General features: G+C 34.1%; 3 protein-coding genes across 3 annotated transcripts; 1 reads left to right on the forward strand and 2 right to left on the reverse strand.

Annotated features, from left to right (window-relative positions):
• Nucleotides 1-13825: 13825 nt before the first annotated feature.
• Nucleotides 13826-14218, forward strand: LOC140987737 (agamous-like MADS-box protein AGL23). The gene has a single exon (XM_073456386.1). It carries the CDS (start codon nt 13826-13828, stop codon nt 14216-14218), a length of 393 nt encoding a protein of 130 aa, XP_073312487.1.
• Nucleotides 14219-15158: 940 nt separating this feature from the next.
• Nucleotides 15159-15584, reverse strand: LOC140987738 (agamous-like MADS-box protein AGL62). Its single transcript, XM_073456387.1, has one exon. It carries the CDS (start codon nt 15582-15584, stop codon nt 15159-15161), a length of 426 nt encoding a protein of 141 aa, XP_073312488.1.
• Nucleotides 15585-17627: 2043 nt separating this feature from the next.
• LOC140987739 (MADS-box transcription factor 23-like) lies at nt 17628-18125 on the reverse strand. Its single transcript, XM_073456388.1, has one exon. It carries the CDS (start codon nt 18123-18125, stop codon nt 17628-17630), a length of 498 nt encoding a protein of 165 aa, XP_073312489.1.
• Between the last annotated feature and the right edge of the window lie 865 nt (nt 18126-18990).

Below are 18990 nucleotides of genomic sequence, written 5' to 3' on the forward strand. Positions count from 1 at the left end.
TGATCTGATGAGTTAATAGTGCAAGGAGTATATGGCCAGAGCAAGAAATGTGCTTTAGGGAAAGGTGTTTTCCTAGTCGCACATACCATGCCACTATTAGTACTCAAAGATAAATCGCATCGTTATCGAATTCATATGCAACTCTCGATATACCAATGGTTGCAGATTCGATTGGGATATATGTTTTGAAGGGATCGTACTGTACGCTAACCATGACTAAAGGTTCTTGCAGGCACTATTAGTGATACCTAGGGGATCATGGAGCGATTTTACTAGACGCTCTTACCATGATCCGATGGGTGCAATTAGAAATGAATTCTGACATTCTTGATCAAGGCGTTGATGTAAAGAACAGGGTTAACTAAAGTAAACCTGAATAAAAATAAATATTATTCTGAATCACATGGAGATGTGAACCCACTGCTAGCTGTATCCCTGAACCATTGAGGGTCACACAAGTATCGGTTATCGTGTTCCCGTTGAGATAGTCAAATTTCAAGGAGTTGAAATTTGACGATTATAGTTTGATGGAGATCAAACAAGAAGCTTATAAAAGAGTTTATGAGCTGATTCCATAGGATGTAAGAAATAGAAGTTAGCATGATTGCTAAATAAAGAAGGAGAGTGGAACTGTCTGTTTTGTGAAGAAGTTCACTAAAACTGCCAGTTGCCCAATATGGTAAGTGAAAATTTTGATCTTCGAAATTTTCGATTTTCATTATATGAACAAGACTTGTATCCTTGATTTATCGGTGCTCTCGGATCGTCGATCGGGGTTATAATGAGTTCGAAATCATTTATTTAGTGAATTTAGAATTTACTAATTAAATAAGTGGTGCTAGTAATGGTGACTACTAACATGTACAAATTCTCATAAATATTCTAGAGGAGTCTAAAATTAAATTAACCAAGGATTTAATTTATAAATTAAATAATAGTTATTTAATTTAATATACATATACATGTACATATTTTATATGGTGATATAAAATATGTGTATATGATATTATTATATCATGTATTATTAAAGATTAATAAATATATTATGTATTAATTATATGATAATTTAATTATAATGAAAATATAGAGTCCTAATTAGATTAGGAGTATCACTCTATAGATACACCATAAGAGGGCATAATTAAATAGAGATTTGTTTTCCATAAAATTCCTTTCCAATTGAAAAAAAAAAAGTCACGGCCACCATAAGGAAAATTGGAAGAGATTTTGGTAATAAAAAGTAAATTTGATTTGTTTAATATTTGATTAAGAATCAATATTATTAGTTAATATTTGATTAAGAATCAATAAAGATTCTAAACAAAATCTTCCCAATTCTCCAATAAAAACTCTCGGCCACTTCATTGTTTTTATGAGAAAAACATTCGGCCACTTCAAAAAAAGGTGAAGAAAAATTTGGCCGCGTTGCACCGTCTCCGGATTTTGAAAATTCGGAGATTACAGTCTCAATGTACAACAATCTAAGCGAGGAACACAACTTTCGATCATGGACCTAATTAGACGATAAAGGTTGAAGAGTCATCCGTAGAGATTTACAAGAAGAGCTATCTCCGCCTAAACACCGGAATAGTTTGGAGTTCAGCGTTAAGAACGCGAATGTATAATTATTTAAACGCCCTATGAATGTTTTGAATACACGACGCCCAAGCAAAAAATTTTTAAACTTCCGCTGCGTTTTGGGTGTGAGAATACGATGTCCCAACAATCCCACTCTGTTTCTACGTACCCCGCTTCCACCAGCTCCACAGTGTCATTGGTTTTCCATCCGGGGATAGAATATGGGCTGTCAAAACTCCCACCATGAGCGGCGAAGCCCCCGGACGGTGGGGTCTCAAAATCACCATTGACGAGTGTCCCGCGCCAAAAGGTCCAACACATATAGCTAAATTCTACAGAAAAATATATAGCTAATTATTGAAAATAAATTTATAAGATGATAGAGTTTAAATTTTACATACTCACAAGACCCTAATGTCCAGTCAGATTAGTAGTTCTTACAAATGGAAACGGGCCCCATGAGATATTATTAGGACGGTCGATTTTTTCTCACGTGGCATGTAATGCGTTGCTGTAGCAACATATACTGCAGGACATTTCGTTGGTTTGTACCCGAAGATGATGTGATCTTGTGCTGACGACAAGGTGTTTTGAAGCATCAACTATCAGGACAAAGCAAAGAATCCACATGGATAACCATACACTGGACTGGATCCCGTGGTATACCCCGTGTATTAGTATTTGTTTACATCTTCGTCTTCGGGCTGTGTTTCGAGTGTCATTCATTCTGGTTGTACCAGACTTACTTTATTTACCTTTAATGGAAATTAATTTCATTAAAATAAAAATAAAAAAAAAAAATTAGGCAAGATCAAAAGGCCGCGTTAAACCAAACTTTGGACCCTGCTTCTCTTCCATCCAGATATTATATATTATGTTATTAGGATTTGGGCGGTGGGAAATCAGGCTGGGGCAATTCTATCTCCTAAATACAACAAATTATATATAATTTTTCTTAAGAAAATGTAAGTTTAGTACTTACCTATTAAAAAACACCCCCTCACAAATGACGGTGACATTAAGTGCAGTTTGCTAAGTTGTTTATATCCAAAAGGGCCGATTTCCGAGTCTTTTGTACCGTACAAGAAGCATGCTGCTACTTTCTTCATGATTCCGGGATTACTTGGATCAAACATAATCGAGCTGATGCTTTCGCTATAATATCTCAACTAGCTACTGCAATGAATTAAAGTTACTTTTACAAGTGTTATGTGAGTTTGTATCTACTGAGTTGGTTGAATATCAAAGTGCGAGGCCCATGGTGTACGTAGAATACAAGAAGGATTGAATGGGCATCTTGTTCATCAGCCTCTTAATCTTAAAAAAAATTAATTTTTTTTTGTGTGAAAGAATTGAGTCCACCCCTTGAATTCACTCCGTATGTCAAAATTCTCGGACCCTTTACCTATTTGCATGGCCATAAGGTATGAGAATATAATAATTACAAAGAACCAAATTGCTACAATGGAATCAATAAATGGTCTATCTACCTATGCTGCTCAGAACACTTTTGAAGATATATAGATTAATGTTTAATCCTACCAGAGTTCTATTTTAACTATAGAGTCCTATTCCTATATATCTCGCAAACTAATAAAGCATGAGATTGATTTAACTAGCTAGGACTCTTTGTTGTCAACCAACAGTCCACCGCGGCAGAAGTAATTTCCGACTTGAGTTGAGTTAATTTGCTAAAATAGAAAATAACTAGCTAGATGATCGATGTTCGTGTCATAGTGTCTCAACACTAAATCCAAAGGCTATTGCATTTCAAATTATATATGTGATAGCAAGATATAGTTTTGGATGAATGAATCTATAAAATGAGAATATTTAAAAACTCTTTCCTGGTATATGATCAGGACTTAATTGTAGGGCAATTTGGAGAAAAATACCTATGTATATGATTTATTTAAGATTCAATACCCACCAGTTTTTTTTTGTATTTTAGTACCTGACAAAGGACCAACTTAGTTTTCAGTACATATTTCATACATTTTTACATTTTTACCCTTTTAATTTATAAAAAATTATATAAATACCTATTTTTGTTGGCCATCTTCTCTTTTCACTCATCATTCCCGATGTATTTGGTTGACATGTAAATTGAATTTAAATTTTTTTATTAAAAAAAAAACAAATTCGCAACTAATTGAACTTTTTGAAATACTTAGTTTTACTTGCGAAATACTTCATTTCAATTTTAAAATAATTGATTTAGTAAATGAAATATTCAGTGTATTAAAATACTGAATATTCGAATATGCAACGTAATTTCACCAAATGCTCGTATCTCCATCGAAGATTCATTTGGATGACATGTTCATTTCATTTAATTATTTTTTATTGTTAAAAAAACAAATTCGCAACTAAGCATTGAACTTTTTCAAGTACTTAGTTTTACTAGCGAAATACCTAATTTCAATTTTAAAATTCTTGATTTGGTAAATGAGATACTCAGAATGGGTATTAAAATACTGGATATTCGAATATGCAACGTAAGTTCACCAAATGCTCGCATTCCATCCAAGATGCATTTGGATGACATGTTCATTTCATTTAATTATTTTTTAAAAAAAAACTTTCGCAACTAAGCATTGAACATTTTGAAGTACTTACTTTTATTTACGAAATACCTAATTTCAATTTTAAATACTTGATTTGGTAATTGAGATACTCATAAAAGTTAATAAAATACTAGATATTCTAGTAGGCAATGTAAGTTCACCAAGTGCTCGCATTTCTATCCAAGATGCACTTAGATGACATGTACATTTCATTTAAATATTTTTTTAATTTTTTAAAAAAAACAAATTCGCAACTAAGCATTGAACTTTTTGAATTACTTAGTTTTACTTGTGAAATACCTAATTTCAATTTTAAAATACTTAATTTGGTAAATAAAATACTTAGAATTAGTATTAAACTACTGGATATTAGAATATGCAACATAAGTTCACTAAATACTCACATTTCCATCCAAGATGCATTTGAATGACATGTTCATTTCATTTTATTATTTTTTTATTGTTTAAAAAAACAAATTTGTAACTAATCATTGAACTTTTTCAAGTACTTAGTTTTACTTGCGAAATGCCTAATTTCAATTTTAAAATACTTGATTTGGAAAATAAGCTACTCAGAATGAGTATTAAAATACTGGATATTCGAATATGCAACGTAAATTCATCAAGTGCTCGCATTTCATCCCAGATACATTTGGATGACATATTCATTTCATTTAATTATTTTTTTTATTGTTAAAAAAACAAATTCGTAACTAAGATTGAACTTTTTCAAATACTTATTTTTACTTGCGAAATACCTAATTTCAATTTTAAAATACTTGATTTGTTAAATGAGATATTCATAATGGATATTAAAATACTGGATATTCGAATATGCAACGTAAGTTCACCAAGTGCTCGCATTTCCATCCAAGATACATTTGTATGACATGTTCATTTCATTTAAGTTATTATTTTATTGTTAGGTATAACATTTTTGCTTCACGAATATCATCATCGGTGTCACTTAATATTAACTTCAAATTATATTTTGGCATCCTCAAATAATTGGATATGAGTATTTATGGGGTAAAATCATGTATTTATATACTCTAATTAGATATTCTCTGTACCAATTTAAATATCACATTTTTACTTCACAAATGACACAATCAAAAGTCACTTAATATTACTTGAAACTTAAGTATTTTCTTACACTTTTGAAGTATTCAAATAGCCAAATCAAATATTTGGAACCCAAAAATAGGTATTTTATCGATCAAAATGAGTAATTTTTCTAATTCAACAATGAGTGAGAAAATGTGTTTTTTCAAAAATTAGATGACATGAATAAGTCATCTTAATACATTTTCAATGAAAATACCAACAATTATTGAATTTATTGTGATAGCTCGAAGATCCAGTATTTTTTTTACACATTTGGAGTATTAAAAGTATAAAATCAAGCATTTGGAACTCTAAAATAGGTATTTTGTTGGTCTAAATAAATACTTAATCTTATTTCATGATGAGTGATGACTTATGTTTTTTTAAAAAAATTAAAATGACATGAATAAGTCATCCTAATGTATTTTTCATGAAAAGACCAACAATGACTGAATTTATGGTGAATGCTCGAAAATATAGTATTTTCTTATATGTTTGGAGTATTCAAAGAGCGAAATCAAGTATCTGAAACCCCATAATATGTACTTTGTATGTCAAAATAAGTATCTACTTTTATTCCATGATAATTGAGAAACAATATTTTGTTAAAATTATATTTTAAATGGAGAAAAATAATATAATTTTTGTGGATAAAATAATATATTTATTTAAATAATAAAGGGTAAAAATGTAAAGTTTGCTTTATGAGTAGTTAAAACTAAATATATAAATTTTTCAGGTACTGATTTCTAAAAAATTATGGCTAGGTACTGAATTTTAAGTGAAACATTGACATATGTATTTTTTTGAAATTTACCCTTAATTGTAAGGCACTAACACTTTATTTTTATGTGATTTGAATAAAATTTAGTTCTTCGCCAACTGCGAAGATAATATTCAACCTCAACATCCTCTATTTGCTCACAACGCTCTCATCTTCAGCTTCCAATGCCGAGACGGGATGCGCACGGTACAAACCAGTGGAAGTCACGAATTTGACCTTATCATCGGACGGGGATCCGATAACTATCTCGCAAATCGCCATCGAGAGCAGCCGCCCTTTCGTCTTAACTCCGGTAAGCTTTTTCATGTGACGCGTGTAAGGATTTATTTTTTCGACAGATACTAAAAGTAATAAAAATATCAAAATAATAAATTTGTGTTTTATCAGAATTAAGTGTTGTGCCAGATGTTACAACATCTTGGACAACATGCAGCGGAATATTAACTTTTGCAACACAAATCGGTTTTAAATAACTAGATGGACAAGTTTAAATATGCACAAGTATAAATACATGTGCGGTGCCTTAGCGAAAATTAATAACTAGAAAACCAAATCGTTTACACAAAAACCTATCACTAGTGATTATAACAAAAATCAGTTTCCTCAACAAGTTGAGAAAACAAATGATTTCTAAAACAAATGCTCAGAATAAAACTTAAACAAGAAAGCTAAAAACGTGATCCAAAAGGGAACCACGAAAACTATCTTCAGCCAACTTCTTCACGGATGTTGTCTGCAGATGTTCCCAACATTCAAGGCCACACGCGATCATCACTCTTCAAACAGCAACTGCTTCGAGAATTATTTTGCTCTGAAAATCCTCCCCTACGTGTATGTATGTATGATTGATATAGAAGAAGCCGCCACACCAATGTCCTTCAACTCTTATTTATAAGCCTAGGGTTTATCAATAAGGAATCCTACAAAACATGGAAAGTTTAGAGTTTTATAAGTCATAAACTCTTTTTAAACAAGGATATTATATCATTATCATAAATAGCATATATTTTCATAATTATCTCATTGTCTTAGAAAGACAAAATTCATATTAAATATTACACTCAACTAAATCAACAACGAAAGGATATTGTTAGGGAAATAATCTAAATCAAGAAATATATCAATTATATTCAGAAATAATATTTCCCTTTAATCTCCTCTTTTTTGCCTTTCTTGGACAAAATGAGATCAAACACATTTATCCTTGTTTAGCTCAAATCATCTCCCCCTAAGTTAGAGAATTTTTCTCCCCCTGAATAGAATAAGGTTAGCATGGGTGTTGTTAAAATTGTTGGCAACACTTGAGACAACACCTGCATTTTTTCATTAACAGTTCACTAAGCAAATACATCAGGTGCAGAAAACATAAACAGAAACATCAGCAAAAACAAAACAAGAGAAAAAAATAAACTTTTAACCACAAACACTTAATTTCCCTCATCCTCTTCATCACTATCATCTTCTTTATGACCATCCTCACTGCCATCATCCTTGATCCCTGATGGACCAACTTCTGTTTGATCATCTCCATCTCCCTCTCCCTCTTTTTGTCCTGGAAAGACTCTTACTTCCAGAAGTAGCCGGAAGTTTGCAGCCACATCTTCATAGTAGCCTTGGCTTGCTCAATCTTGGCCATAGCATGATCAATGTGTGCTTGCAGTTCTGGAACAATGAGCAAGATGAAATCAGTGGACATTGAAGGAGCATGAGGGCTGCGCGGTCCAGTAGGTGCTGCAGAAGCATGACATGGAGCAGACCAAGGAAGATCAACCTTCCTATTTCCCTTGAAGAATGTAGGAGCAATTTTGAAAGGTTCACCAGGGTCAGATAATTGTTCCCTGACATCTCGAACAAAACCTTGTGATATCAGCACTCCGTAGATTAGGCTTAGAAACGGCAGCTTGGATGACTTAAGACCTCCGTCTGCATACTGAAGCACATTGTTGAAGACCAATTGTCCAAAGTTAAATACTCCATCTGTCCCGATGGAGTATAGAACCAGGGCTTGGTGAGTTGGTGTCTTGTGACGGTAGTGGTGTTTGTAGAAGGAGTCCAGTTTCTAATAGCCAGTTTATGGAGGACCGAGTAGAATGAGGTGAGGTTAGCAGCTAGTAGTATCTTCGGATGACTCGAAAATTGAGTAATGATGCCCCCAGTGAGTGTGGATGTGACTAGATGAATGTCAGGGGCAATTCCATCCACATCCCTCGTAGGAGTCTGGTAAAAGGCATTGATAATCGAGGGGTTGAAATTGTAGATCCTGTTCCTGAAGAAAACTTTCTCGTACTTCAATGATCGTTCATCACCTACTCCAGTTGAGAGGTTTTGAAGCCTCTTGTTTATCAGTTTTTATTACTATTATTATTATTATCCCTTGAATACATTTTTTATCAGTTACTTGTTAAACTTGATTTTTGCCGATGGTCAATAACATATTTACAAATCATAAATGAATAATGGCTAAGGAAAGCCATCCTTCAAGTCTCAAGAAGCAAGGCTCTTGATCTCGTATCGATTATCTTATCGTTTGGTATGCAAGATGAGAGATGAGTTTTTTTGGAACAGAAGATGAGAGATGAGTTGATTACATTTTTTATTTAAATATCCGAAGTTTGACTCAATTTCAACAAAAAATCATAGTTGTAAATTTTAATATCATTCGTTCCACTACAAAAAAACGGATGGAATAGCGACGGTTTTTGATAAACCGTCGTTAATTTTGCGACGGTTTTTGATAAACCGTCGCCTTCAAAGGTTAGCGAAGGTTTTTGATCCACCGTCGCTATATTAGCGACGGTTTTTGCCAAACCGTCGCTCATATAGCGATGATTTTTAAACACTGACGCTATAATAGCGACGGTTTTTCATAAACCCGTCGTCTACTAAAGTAAGCGACGATTTATAAAAAACGGTCGCTATTCTAGCGACGGTTTTACCACAACAGTCGCTATTCTAGCGACGGTTTTACCACAACAGTCGCTATTTTGTGCGACGGTATTATAAAAAACCGTCGCATTATTTTGCGACGGTTTATTTAATCCGTCGCACTAGGCGACGGTTTTTTGTTGCCCGTCGCCAATAGCGACAGTTGCGCGTAACCGTCGCCGATCGGTTTGTCAAAAACTGTCGCTAATGGCGACGAGTTTTTCGACTACCGTCGCTATAATTCATTATATACCGAAGTTCGCGAACAAATTATAGCGATTTTCGCCTTTTCGGATTTTTTACTTTTTAGCGGCATTCTATCAATTTTTTCGCATTTTCGTTTTTTTACTTTGTACTAACATTTTTTTGTATTAATTTCGTAGATTTGCTCGTCGGTGTAATCTTTCAGCGTTACGTGGATCTCCATATTTTCGCGCAAGTAAGATTTTTAAAGTTTTTTTTATATTTGTATCTTTCAGCGTTACGTGTAATATTTAATTTTAATATTTGTGGTGTATCGTATTTATGAAATTTTGCGTAGTTTTTGGTGACTTTTAATTTTTTGTACAGAAAACCGTATCTTAATTAAGCTACGGTTCTTTGAAAAACCGTCACTATATGTAGCGACGGTATTTCGAAAAACCGTCGCTTAATATAGCGATGGGTTTTTCAAACACCGTCGCTTAGTATAGCGACGTTTTTTTAGAAACCGTCGCTTTCATTCAGCGACGGTTATGTTAAACTGTCGCTTAATATTAGCGACGGTTTGTATTTATCCCGTCGCTAAATTAGCGACGGCCTTGTTCAGAAAAACCGTCGCTACAGGCGACGGTTTTTTAGAAACTGTCGCTACAAAATAGCAACGCGGCCTCCTGTTACGGTTTTTCAAACCGTCGCTAGAACCGTTGCTTAACCAAAACCGTCGCTAACCCCGTTTTTTTTTGTAGTGTTCAGATTGATTTATCATCTCTATATCATACATAATTCATCATCATATCTCATCAGTTAAATAGTGTCTAACACAACGAGAAAATCGTGGATTTTTGTAACGGAATTAGAGGTGGAATAAAAAAAATGATCTCTAATCTGAGAACGAAAACAATATTGCTCGCTAATTTGACAAAATCGGTCTCTTTTCTTGTAGTATAAAAAAATAATTATAATTCAAGACTTACTTTGAATAGAAACAATATCCGTATATTTTTCTTAGGAGGTTGATTAATGTTTCATACAATAGAATTTATTATAAATTCGAAAACGCTTGGCTTGTGCGAATGATAAGGTACGATATCTATAAAATTTATCCAACAGTTTGGCTAATGAAGTTCTACTAATTACGGTTAAGAGTCATGTATTATTATGTTATACATGAAAATCATCCATATACAATCATATCCCCACGTGAGTAAATATTTGATGAAACTTTGTGAGACGGTCTCACGAATCTTTATCTATGAGACGGATCAACCCTTCCGATATTCACAATAAAAAGTAATACTCTTAGCATAAAAAATAATATTTTTTCATGGATGACTCAAATAAGATATATGTCTCACAAAATACGACCCGTAAAACCGTCTCACACAAGTTTTTACCAAAGTTAAAATTAAAGAAAGATGACGATATAATACACAATTTGAACAAGCAGGTATATATAATGTTATGTTTCGATAATTCGTAATCAGCATCATGCAAAGGCTACAATATTTAATGCATGTGCTTTACGCTAGCTATTATTTTTGTCAAACACTACGATTAAGATTGCTGAAATATTTCCGATCTTTCATTTTAAGTTACAATTATTGGATCACTCGAATAATTCCAATGTGAATTTGGCCATTCAATAATTGAGCTAGCTAGGATTTCTTCTTGTGCTCCTATTTCCATTTTGTTTGGTCCGAATTGTGGAAATTAAAGGCTAGTGAATTAATAATATGTATGTATTTCTTTTGTCAAATATAAATGCAAAATGTATTGAATTGACTCTTTTTTTTTTTTTATCTTATGGTATGGACATTTAAAATATTTAATTAATTACAACTTTCTTGAGTTTCCCACAAGCTCGATAAATCATTAGTTATGTTTCTTACAAATCGAATTAATTATTTACTGTTAAAATTTGGTTGGATATTTGACAGTCGCGTGAATACTTTATGGGGAAAGAATGTTCAACCATAATGATAAAAGATAAAACGTAAAATTGAAAGAATAGCTAGTGTTGAAGCACAATATTAAAAATAAAGAATTATCTGAATTTATTTATCTAAATAAAAAGTAAAAAAAAAATATTATTAATTGAGTGCATGATTTGCTAACACATCCACAGCATTGCACCAAAAAATAAGATAAACGTCCTAAGTTGTAGAAAGCAGTGCTGCCCAATTATTGTTGGTTTGAAAATATAATTAAAATTTGCAATTAGAACGAATATCCTCGTGATCATACCGACTGAACCTGTTACACAATCTTTTGACCAAATATAAAATTAAAGCCCTCGGGGATATTACGTTTTGTTGTTTTCTGGATACTGTAAATTAATTCCACCATTTTCCTTGATTCATTTGTTCTATTTGTCTCGTTTTTTTGTTGTTGTTATTATAATTTATTCTCACTTATTTTTTGATCCTCCAAAGTTTAAGTAGTATCGTGGAGCACATCAGAATCAAAGACAGAGGTGAGCGGGGAATATCATTCTCAATTATNTGATTAAATCCTCAAACTAATGCAGTATCCTAGAAAATATGATATAGTCAGATAAAGTGCACTGAGTAAACAATATGAAAAGAAAAACATGTTAGCGACGGTTTTAAAAGATTCGTCGCCAAATTTCGCGACTGTTTTTTGTAACTGTCGCTATCAGTAACCGTCGCTATTAGCGACAAATATTTACAAACCGTCGCTAATTAGCGACAGTTAATAAAAACCCGTCGCAACTTTTGCGACAGATAATAAAAACCCGCGCCACATTAGCAACGGAAATTATAAACCGTCGCTATTTAGCGACGGTTTACTGTAGGCTGTCGCTAACTGGATCGGAGACTGTTTACTTAAACAGTCGCTAAATACGACGGTTTAACCATAACCGTCGCTATTAGCAACGATTATGTCACAAACCTTCGCTAAATGCCTTTATATTCCACCTCCGAGAGCTCATTTTTTCACTACGATTTCTTGTCTCGCTTCTATATCGGCGTGTTTGTGTCTTCTCCGACGACCCGTCTTCCCGTTTTGAGGTATCAAATTTGAGATTTCATGTTTTGAATATTATTATTATATATATCTTGTTCAGATTACTATTTTTTATAACACATGTCAATTAATTAAGTGTAGAAAAATGTTTCAGATTTGTAGATTATTTTACATAGTTTAATTTGTTTTATTTCATGTATTAAACTTTTTTTATTGGAAAATATTTCAGATTTCTAAATTATGATATATAGTTATGTTTAATTTGTTTTATTGCATGTATTAATCTTTTTAATAAATAAATAAATGATAATCAAATTAATAATTGTATAAAATATTCAATAAAATATATGTGTTATTTATTTTTTTAGGATAAAATGGATTACGATAGAAATGGATGTATCGTCGTTGGAGATTAGATTTCTAACAAATGAATATTGTGTTGGTGTAGAGTCGTTTGTAACATTTGCACTTAGTCATCCTGAATGTTTATTGAATGGAAATATACATTGTCCTTACAATCGAAAAAAATGTCAGAACAAAATATATTTAGATAAAAATACCATTAGGGTACATCTAAGTCGTTATGAATTGTACCGAATTACTACAATTGGTTTTTTCATGGAGAGGAATACATTCGTCCATTCTATCCTAATGTTAATCTTGAGGCTCTTTCGTCATCTAGAAATTGTGTTGCACCTCGAAATCTTCCAAATATATTTTCAGATTTTTTTGACACTATTGAAAAAAATGTTAACTTCGAAGCGAACCCTGAAAATGAGAACGAGAATTTTGATGAAGAAAATCCTACAATAAATATTGTTTCCGAAGGTTCTGAAAGTCCAAACAGTTATATAAAATCCTTGTATGAAACCATTAAATCAGCCGAGAAAGAAATTTGAGATGGAAATCCACATGGTCATTCTGTGTTGTCTGTGCTCGCTCGGTTACTGAAAATGAAACATGAACACAACATGTCCGAGCGCAATTACAATGACATTTGTCAACTCATGTCAGAGTTATGTCCGTCTCAGAACTACGTCCCCGAGAGTTTTTACGCGACCAAGAAACTTATCAAAGATCTAGGACTTCCGATTGAGAAGATTGATGTATGCAAGTATTGTTATATTTATGTATGTTATTTATTGACACTTGAACTATTTGGTTTTTGCATTTTATGACATAATTTAATATTGTTGTTCGGTTATTTTATCGAATTATTTAATTGTTTAGATTATTTACAAATTTGAAAATATTATTGATTTAGATGAATAGATGATATTATTTCTAAATGTGTACAAATAATTTAAAAAATAGGTAATTTTTTTAATTAAATTATAATTTTTATTTTTTTAAAATTTTTTTTATAGAATTAGCGACGATTTTAAGTTAAAACTGTCGCAATTAGCAATGATTTACCAACGATTTTGCTTGAACCGTCGCTATTAGAAACGACGACGTTTTTAAACCGTCGCTAATTAGCAATGGTTTTGAAATAATCTGTCGCTAATTAGCGACGTTTTTTCCTAACGACGGTCTATCCGTAGCAACGCTGACTTTAAGGTCCGTCGCTAATTTAATTAGCGACGGAAAAAACCATCGCTAAGACCAAATTTTTTTATACTGTCGTTTCTTGAAAACAATCTTGATTTTTTTGTATTTCTTTTTTTGCGCATCAATGGAGACTAACTCGGCGAAGAAGAAGACTCGGGTGCGTCTAAATATCGAGATGAAGAAAATAGAGAGCAAAAAGAACTTGCAAGTGACATTCACGGAGCGCCGGAAGGGTCTATTCGGAAAAGCCGGGGAATTGGCCGCTCTCTGCGATTCTGGGATAACGATCCTCGTGCGATCGCCGGCTGGCAAGATTTCCTCATTCGGGTATCCTTCGGCTGATTCTGTCATCCACAATTACGAAAGCGCGCGTACTTCCTATAACTACAGTCCCTCAGAGGGAGACATCACAGATGCGAAGAATGTGTATTTCCAGGCCGTAGCGCGATTGGAAGAGCAAATGAGGATCGAATCCGCGATGAAAGAAATCTCTACCGGAGACAACGGAAAGTTCTAGTGGGATGAAGAGATTGAGGGCATAGAACTGCACGAATTGGAGGAGTACGGCGAATCATTGGAAAAACTACTGGAGAGAGTGACAGTCAAAGAGATGGAGGTGGCCAAAGAATCAGAGAAACAGTTGGCTTTTGATTCAGACTCAGTCCGACTTCCATGTCAGAATATTGCGCTTAATCTTCATACTTTTCAAGACCAAATCAATTATTTCATGGTAATGATTGATTCTTTAACGTTAATCAAACCTTTGAACTTGATTACTTTAATTGGATTTTTCCCTTTACATTTGTTGTAATGAATTTGCAAAGACATCAGTGGAAAGCGACGCACAAGAAGAGGAGATTCTTGGAAACGTTTGGCATTTTGATGATGATCTTTGGAGCTGGGAAACGAGTTAGGTGTTTTGAATAAATTAGATAAAAAGTTTTTGTTAATTTAGATTTTATTTTTTTAGTGTTATTCAAACAAAATGAAGTTTACATATTGCTTGTTAACACTAAAAAATAAAATTCAAATTAACAAAAACTTTATATCCAATTTATTCAAAACACGTAACTTTTTTTTCAGCCCCAAAGATCATCATCAAAATGCCAAACATCTCCAAGAATCTCCTCTTCATGTGCGTTGTTTTCCACTGATATCTTCTGCAAATTCATTACAACAAATGTAAGGGGGAAAACCCATTAAAGTAATCAAGTTCAAAGGTTTGATTAATGTTAAAAGAATCAATAATTGCCATGACATAATTGATTTGGTCTTGAAAAGCATCAAGATTAAGCGCAATATTCTGACATGGAAGCCGGACTGAGTTTGAATCCAAAGCCTATTGTTTCTCTGATTCTTTGCCCACCTCCATCTCTTTTACTGTCACTCTCTCCAGTAGCTTTTCCAACGCTTCGCCGTACTCCTCCAATTCGTGCATTTCCATGCCCTCAATCTCTTCATCCCACCAGAACTTTTTGTTGTCTCCAGTAGAGATTTCTTTCGCCGCGTATTCGATCCTCTTCTTTCGCCGCGTATTCGATCCTCTTTTGCTCTTCCAATCGCGCCACGGCCTGGAAATACCCATTCTTCGCGTCTGTGCTGTCTCCCTCTGAGGGACTGTAGTTATAGGAAGTACACGTGCTTTCGTAATTGTGAATGACATAATCAGCCGAAGGATACCCGAATGAGGAAATATTGTCGGCCGGCGATCGCACGAGGATCGCTATCCCAGAACCGCAGAGAGTGGCCAGTTCCCCGGCTTTTCTGAACAGACCCATCCGGCGCTTCGTGAATGTCACTTGCAACTTCTTTTTGCTCTCTATTTTCTTCATCTCGATTTTTAGACGCCCCCGAGTCTTCTTCTTCGCCGAGTTAGTCTCCATTGATGCACAAAAAAAGAAACACAAAAAAATCAAGATTGTTTTCAAAAAACGACACTATAAAAAAATTTGGTCTTAGCGATGGTTTTTTCCGTCGCTAATTAAATCAGCGACGGACGTTAAAACCGTCCCTAAAGTCAGCGTTGCTACGGATAGACCGTCGTTAGGGGAAAAACATCGTTAATTAGCGACGATTATTTCAAAATCGTTGCTAATTAGCGACGGTTCAAGCAAAACCGTCGGCAAATCGTTGCTAATTTGCGACGGTTTTAGGTTAATTCTATAAAAAAATAAATTTATAATTTAATTAAAAAAATTACCTATTTTTTAAATTATTTGTACACATTTATAAACAATCACATCTACTCATCTAAATCAATAATATTTTTAAATTTGTAAATAATCTATAAAAAAATTAAACAATTCGATAAAATAATCGAACAACAATATTAAATTATGTCATAAAATACAAAAACCTAATAGTTCATAAAGATCAATAAATAACATACATATTTGGATTTTATTTCTTAGTGTTTTGAATAAATTGGATAAAAAGATTTTGTTAATTTGGATTTTATTTTTTATTGTTAACATGCAATATGTAAACTTCATTTTGTTTGAATAACACTAAAAAAATAAATCTAAATTAACAAAAACTTTTTATCCAATTTATTCAAAACACCTAACTCGTATTTCAGCTCCAAAGATCATCATCAAAATGCCAAACGTTTCTCTCTCGAAGCTTCAAAGTAAAATGAAGATATGTACTGAAAACTCATCTTTATCAACCTTATAACGTGTGGTACAGAGGTATTCGCGCACAGTTCTGCGCGGGTACACGCCTTGCTCTGTCCGAAACGCTATTTTAGGTTTCGAATTAGCAAAAGTGGTAAACATGAAAGTTGTAGATCTATTTCTTGGCTTTCATTTTCTACCGACCTCACTCAAGTTGGATATCGGATGCGAGAGTTATGCTCATTCTCCCAAAATGTGTCAGTGTAGGAACTGCAACGCACACGATACACTAAATGGATTTGGACAAAACTCAAATCATGAAAGTTTTATTACTATGTATTAGATTTCCAATGAAATTGGTCTCATGCCATTTGAACTAATACTCAATTAATTATGCTAAAAACCGTAACTTGTGTCACTTTTTTGTCGCGGTTCAGCATACTTTTCAAACACAAATCAATTTCTAATACAATTTTTCATTATCACCACCTATTTTCTCACTTCCATTGTCATGATATCTATCATATACATAATCATATGACAATTTCATGAATGATATATCGATAATCAAAGTGTGATTTACGATAATACGATACACGGTCCTTACACCGTGTCTCACTTGTATGTGATGAAATTGCAGGTAAAGTGACCAAAGAGTCGAAATCGTCGCTAATACCAACAGTTCAATTAAAACCGTCGCTAATAGCAACAGTTCAATTAAAACCGTCGCTAAGGAGCGATGGTTCACTACAATCGTCGTTGATTTAGCGACGGTTTTTATTATATGTCGCTCATACCGACGGTTCAATCAGCGACAGTCAGCGACGGTTTTTTTATCAAACCGTCGCTAAGCAGCGTCGGTTTTTTAAAACCGTCGCAAAATTTAGCAACAGTGTTTAAAAAACCGTCGCTAAAATTTTTTTTTTGTAGTGATATGCTTGAAAATTTGATTGGAATTAAAAAGAATTAAAACACTTAGTTTTGAATTAAAAAGTTTTTTTTATTGGGATGAAAATCATTTTAATTTGAATTTAGTTATTCCAATGAAATTCTCTAGAAAATATTATTGTTAACAATTTATTCAATTTCTTAATTCAAGGAAAACATAAATTATTCAAAATTTCAATTAGATTTGGTTAGATTTTAAATTAATTAATAAATGTTCATGATACTTTTATATTTTATTCATAAATATTTTTTATTATATATGTTATGATCGATAATGTGTTTAGAGGTAGTGAGAGCAAATGACTTGATGCATGCAAATAGTTGATTAGCGACGGTTCTTTGCTCTCATCATTACATTATTAATCAACTCCCCAAGGGCTGCCATGTACTTCTCCAGCTCTTCCACATCCATAGAATCCACTGGATCGTCCCACCAGAACCCTCCTCCCACGTTGTACCCATAGCCCTCCGCAGTCCTCTTCTGCCTTCAATCAACTCCTTCCGCTTATCCATATAATGCTTGTTAAACTCACGTGCCTTTGCTGTGGATGCGCAGTTCTCCCAACTCTTGCCGCCGCTTCCGGGCTCCGACATGTCTTTCAGGAAGCGGTCGACCACGACATCCGTTGTGTGATGTCCGAACGCAAACACGCGCTTCCCCAGCGAGTGGACGATAACGACTACTTCTGCGCCGCTGAGGATGCAGAGCTCACTTGCTTTCTTGAACAGTCCCACGCGCCGCTTGGAGAATGTTACTTGCTGGTTGCTTAGGTTCTCGATTTTCTTGATTTCAATCTTTTTCCGACCTTGGGTGGTCTTCCTCTTCAACGTGGTGGTGCTGTTATCCTTTGCAATCAACATATTCGGTATATTTTTAAGTTAATGAAGTGATGGTAAATAGCATAAAATATCAAAAGGCTATGAATTTTTAAGAAAATCTTGAGTGACTTATGGCGACGGTTTTTGAAAAACCGTAGCTAATTAGCGACGGTTTTTTTGTCGCTAAAATAGCGACAGATATAAGACCGTCACCAAATTCGTGACAGATTTTAAAAACCGTCCCTAAAGCTATATAAAATTAGAGAAACATGTGTGTGATGTGTGAATATGTGAAATGTTATAGAAGAGAAACAAAGAAGATGTGACGGCCCATCCCACTTTTGATATTGTCCGCTTTGGCCCGAGGTCTCACGGCTTTAAAGCGCGTCACAATGGTGACTACACGCTCATCTAAATGCCCAGTATCTCTCCCGTGGTTTAGCGATGTGGATTTCGCCTAAGGGTCTTCTCACCCTCTTTTCGGGACTCAGCGTCCTCGCTGAGGTTTGCCCCACCATCCCAAGCCCACGCGGAGTCATTCTGATACCAAATATCACGGTCGCGATATTGTCCGCTTTGTATAGTATATATATGTAGGAGTTAAAACGCAATTTCGTCGAGGAATCAATTACTAGCCACCTTTCATGACCCAAACATGCAAATGAGACCCCCCTATAAATTCCTGGTCTCTTCATTCATTCGAAAATCTAACCTCATAAAACAGTTTCAGCCCCTGCCTCTCCACAAACTCAGACCCATGGCCACCAAATTCATAAACCCCACAGAAAGTAATTCCCTGGATTTCCAAAAGTTTTAAAAGAAACCCAAGAATTCCAGTCCGAAATCCTTCTGGGCTTTCCTGTTATCCCTTCTTCTTTACGTTTCCGTTTTCTACGCTTTCAATCTC

The sequence above is a fragment of the Primulina huaijiensis genome, chromosome 11 (assembly GCF_012295235.1).
Source record: "Primulina huaijiensis isolate GDHJ02 chromosome 11, ASM1229523v2, whole genome shotgun sequence".
NCBI classification, from domain to species: domain Eukaryota; kingdom Viridiplantae; phylum Streptophyta; class Magnoliopsida; order Lamiales; family Gesneriaceae; genus Primulina; species Primulina huaijiensis.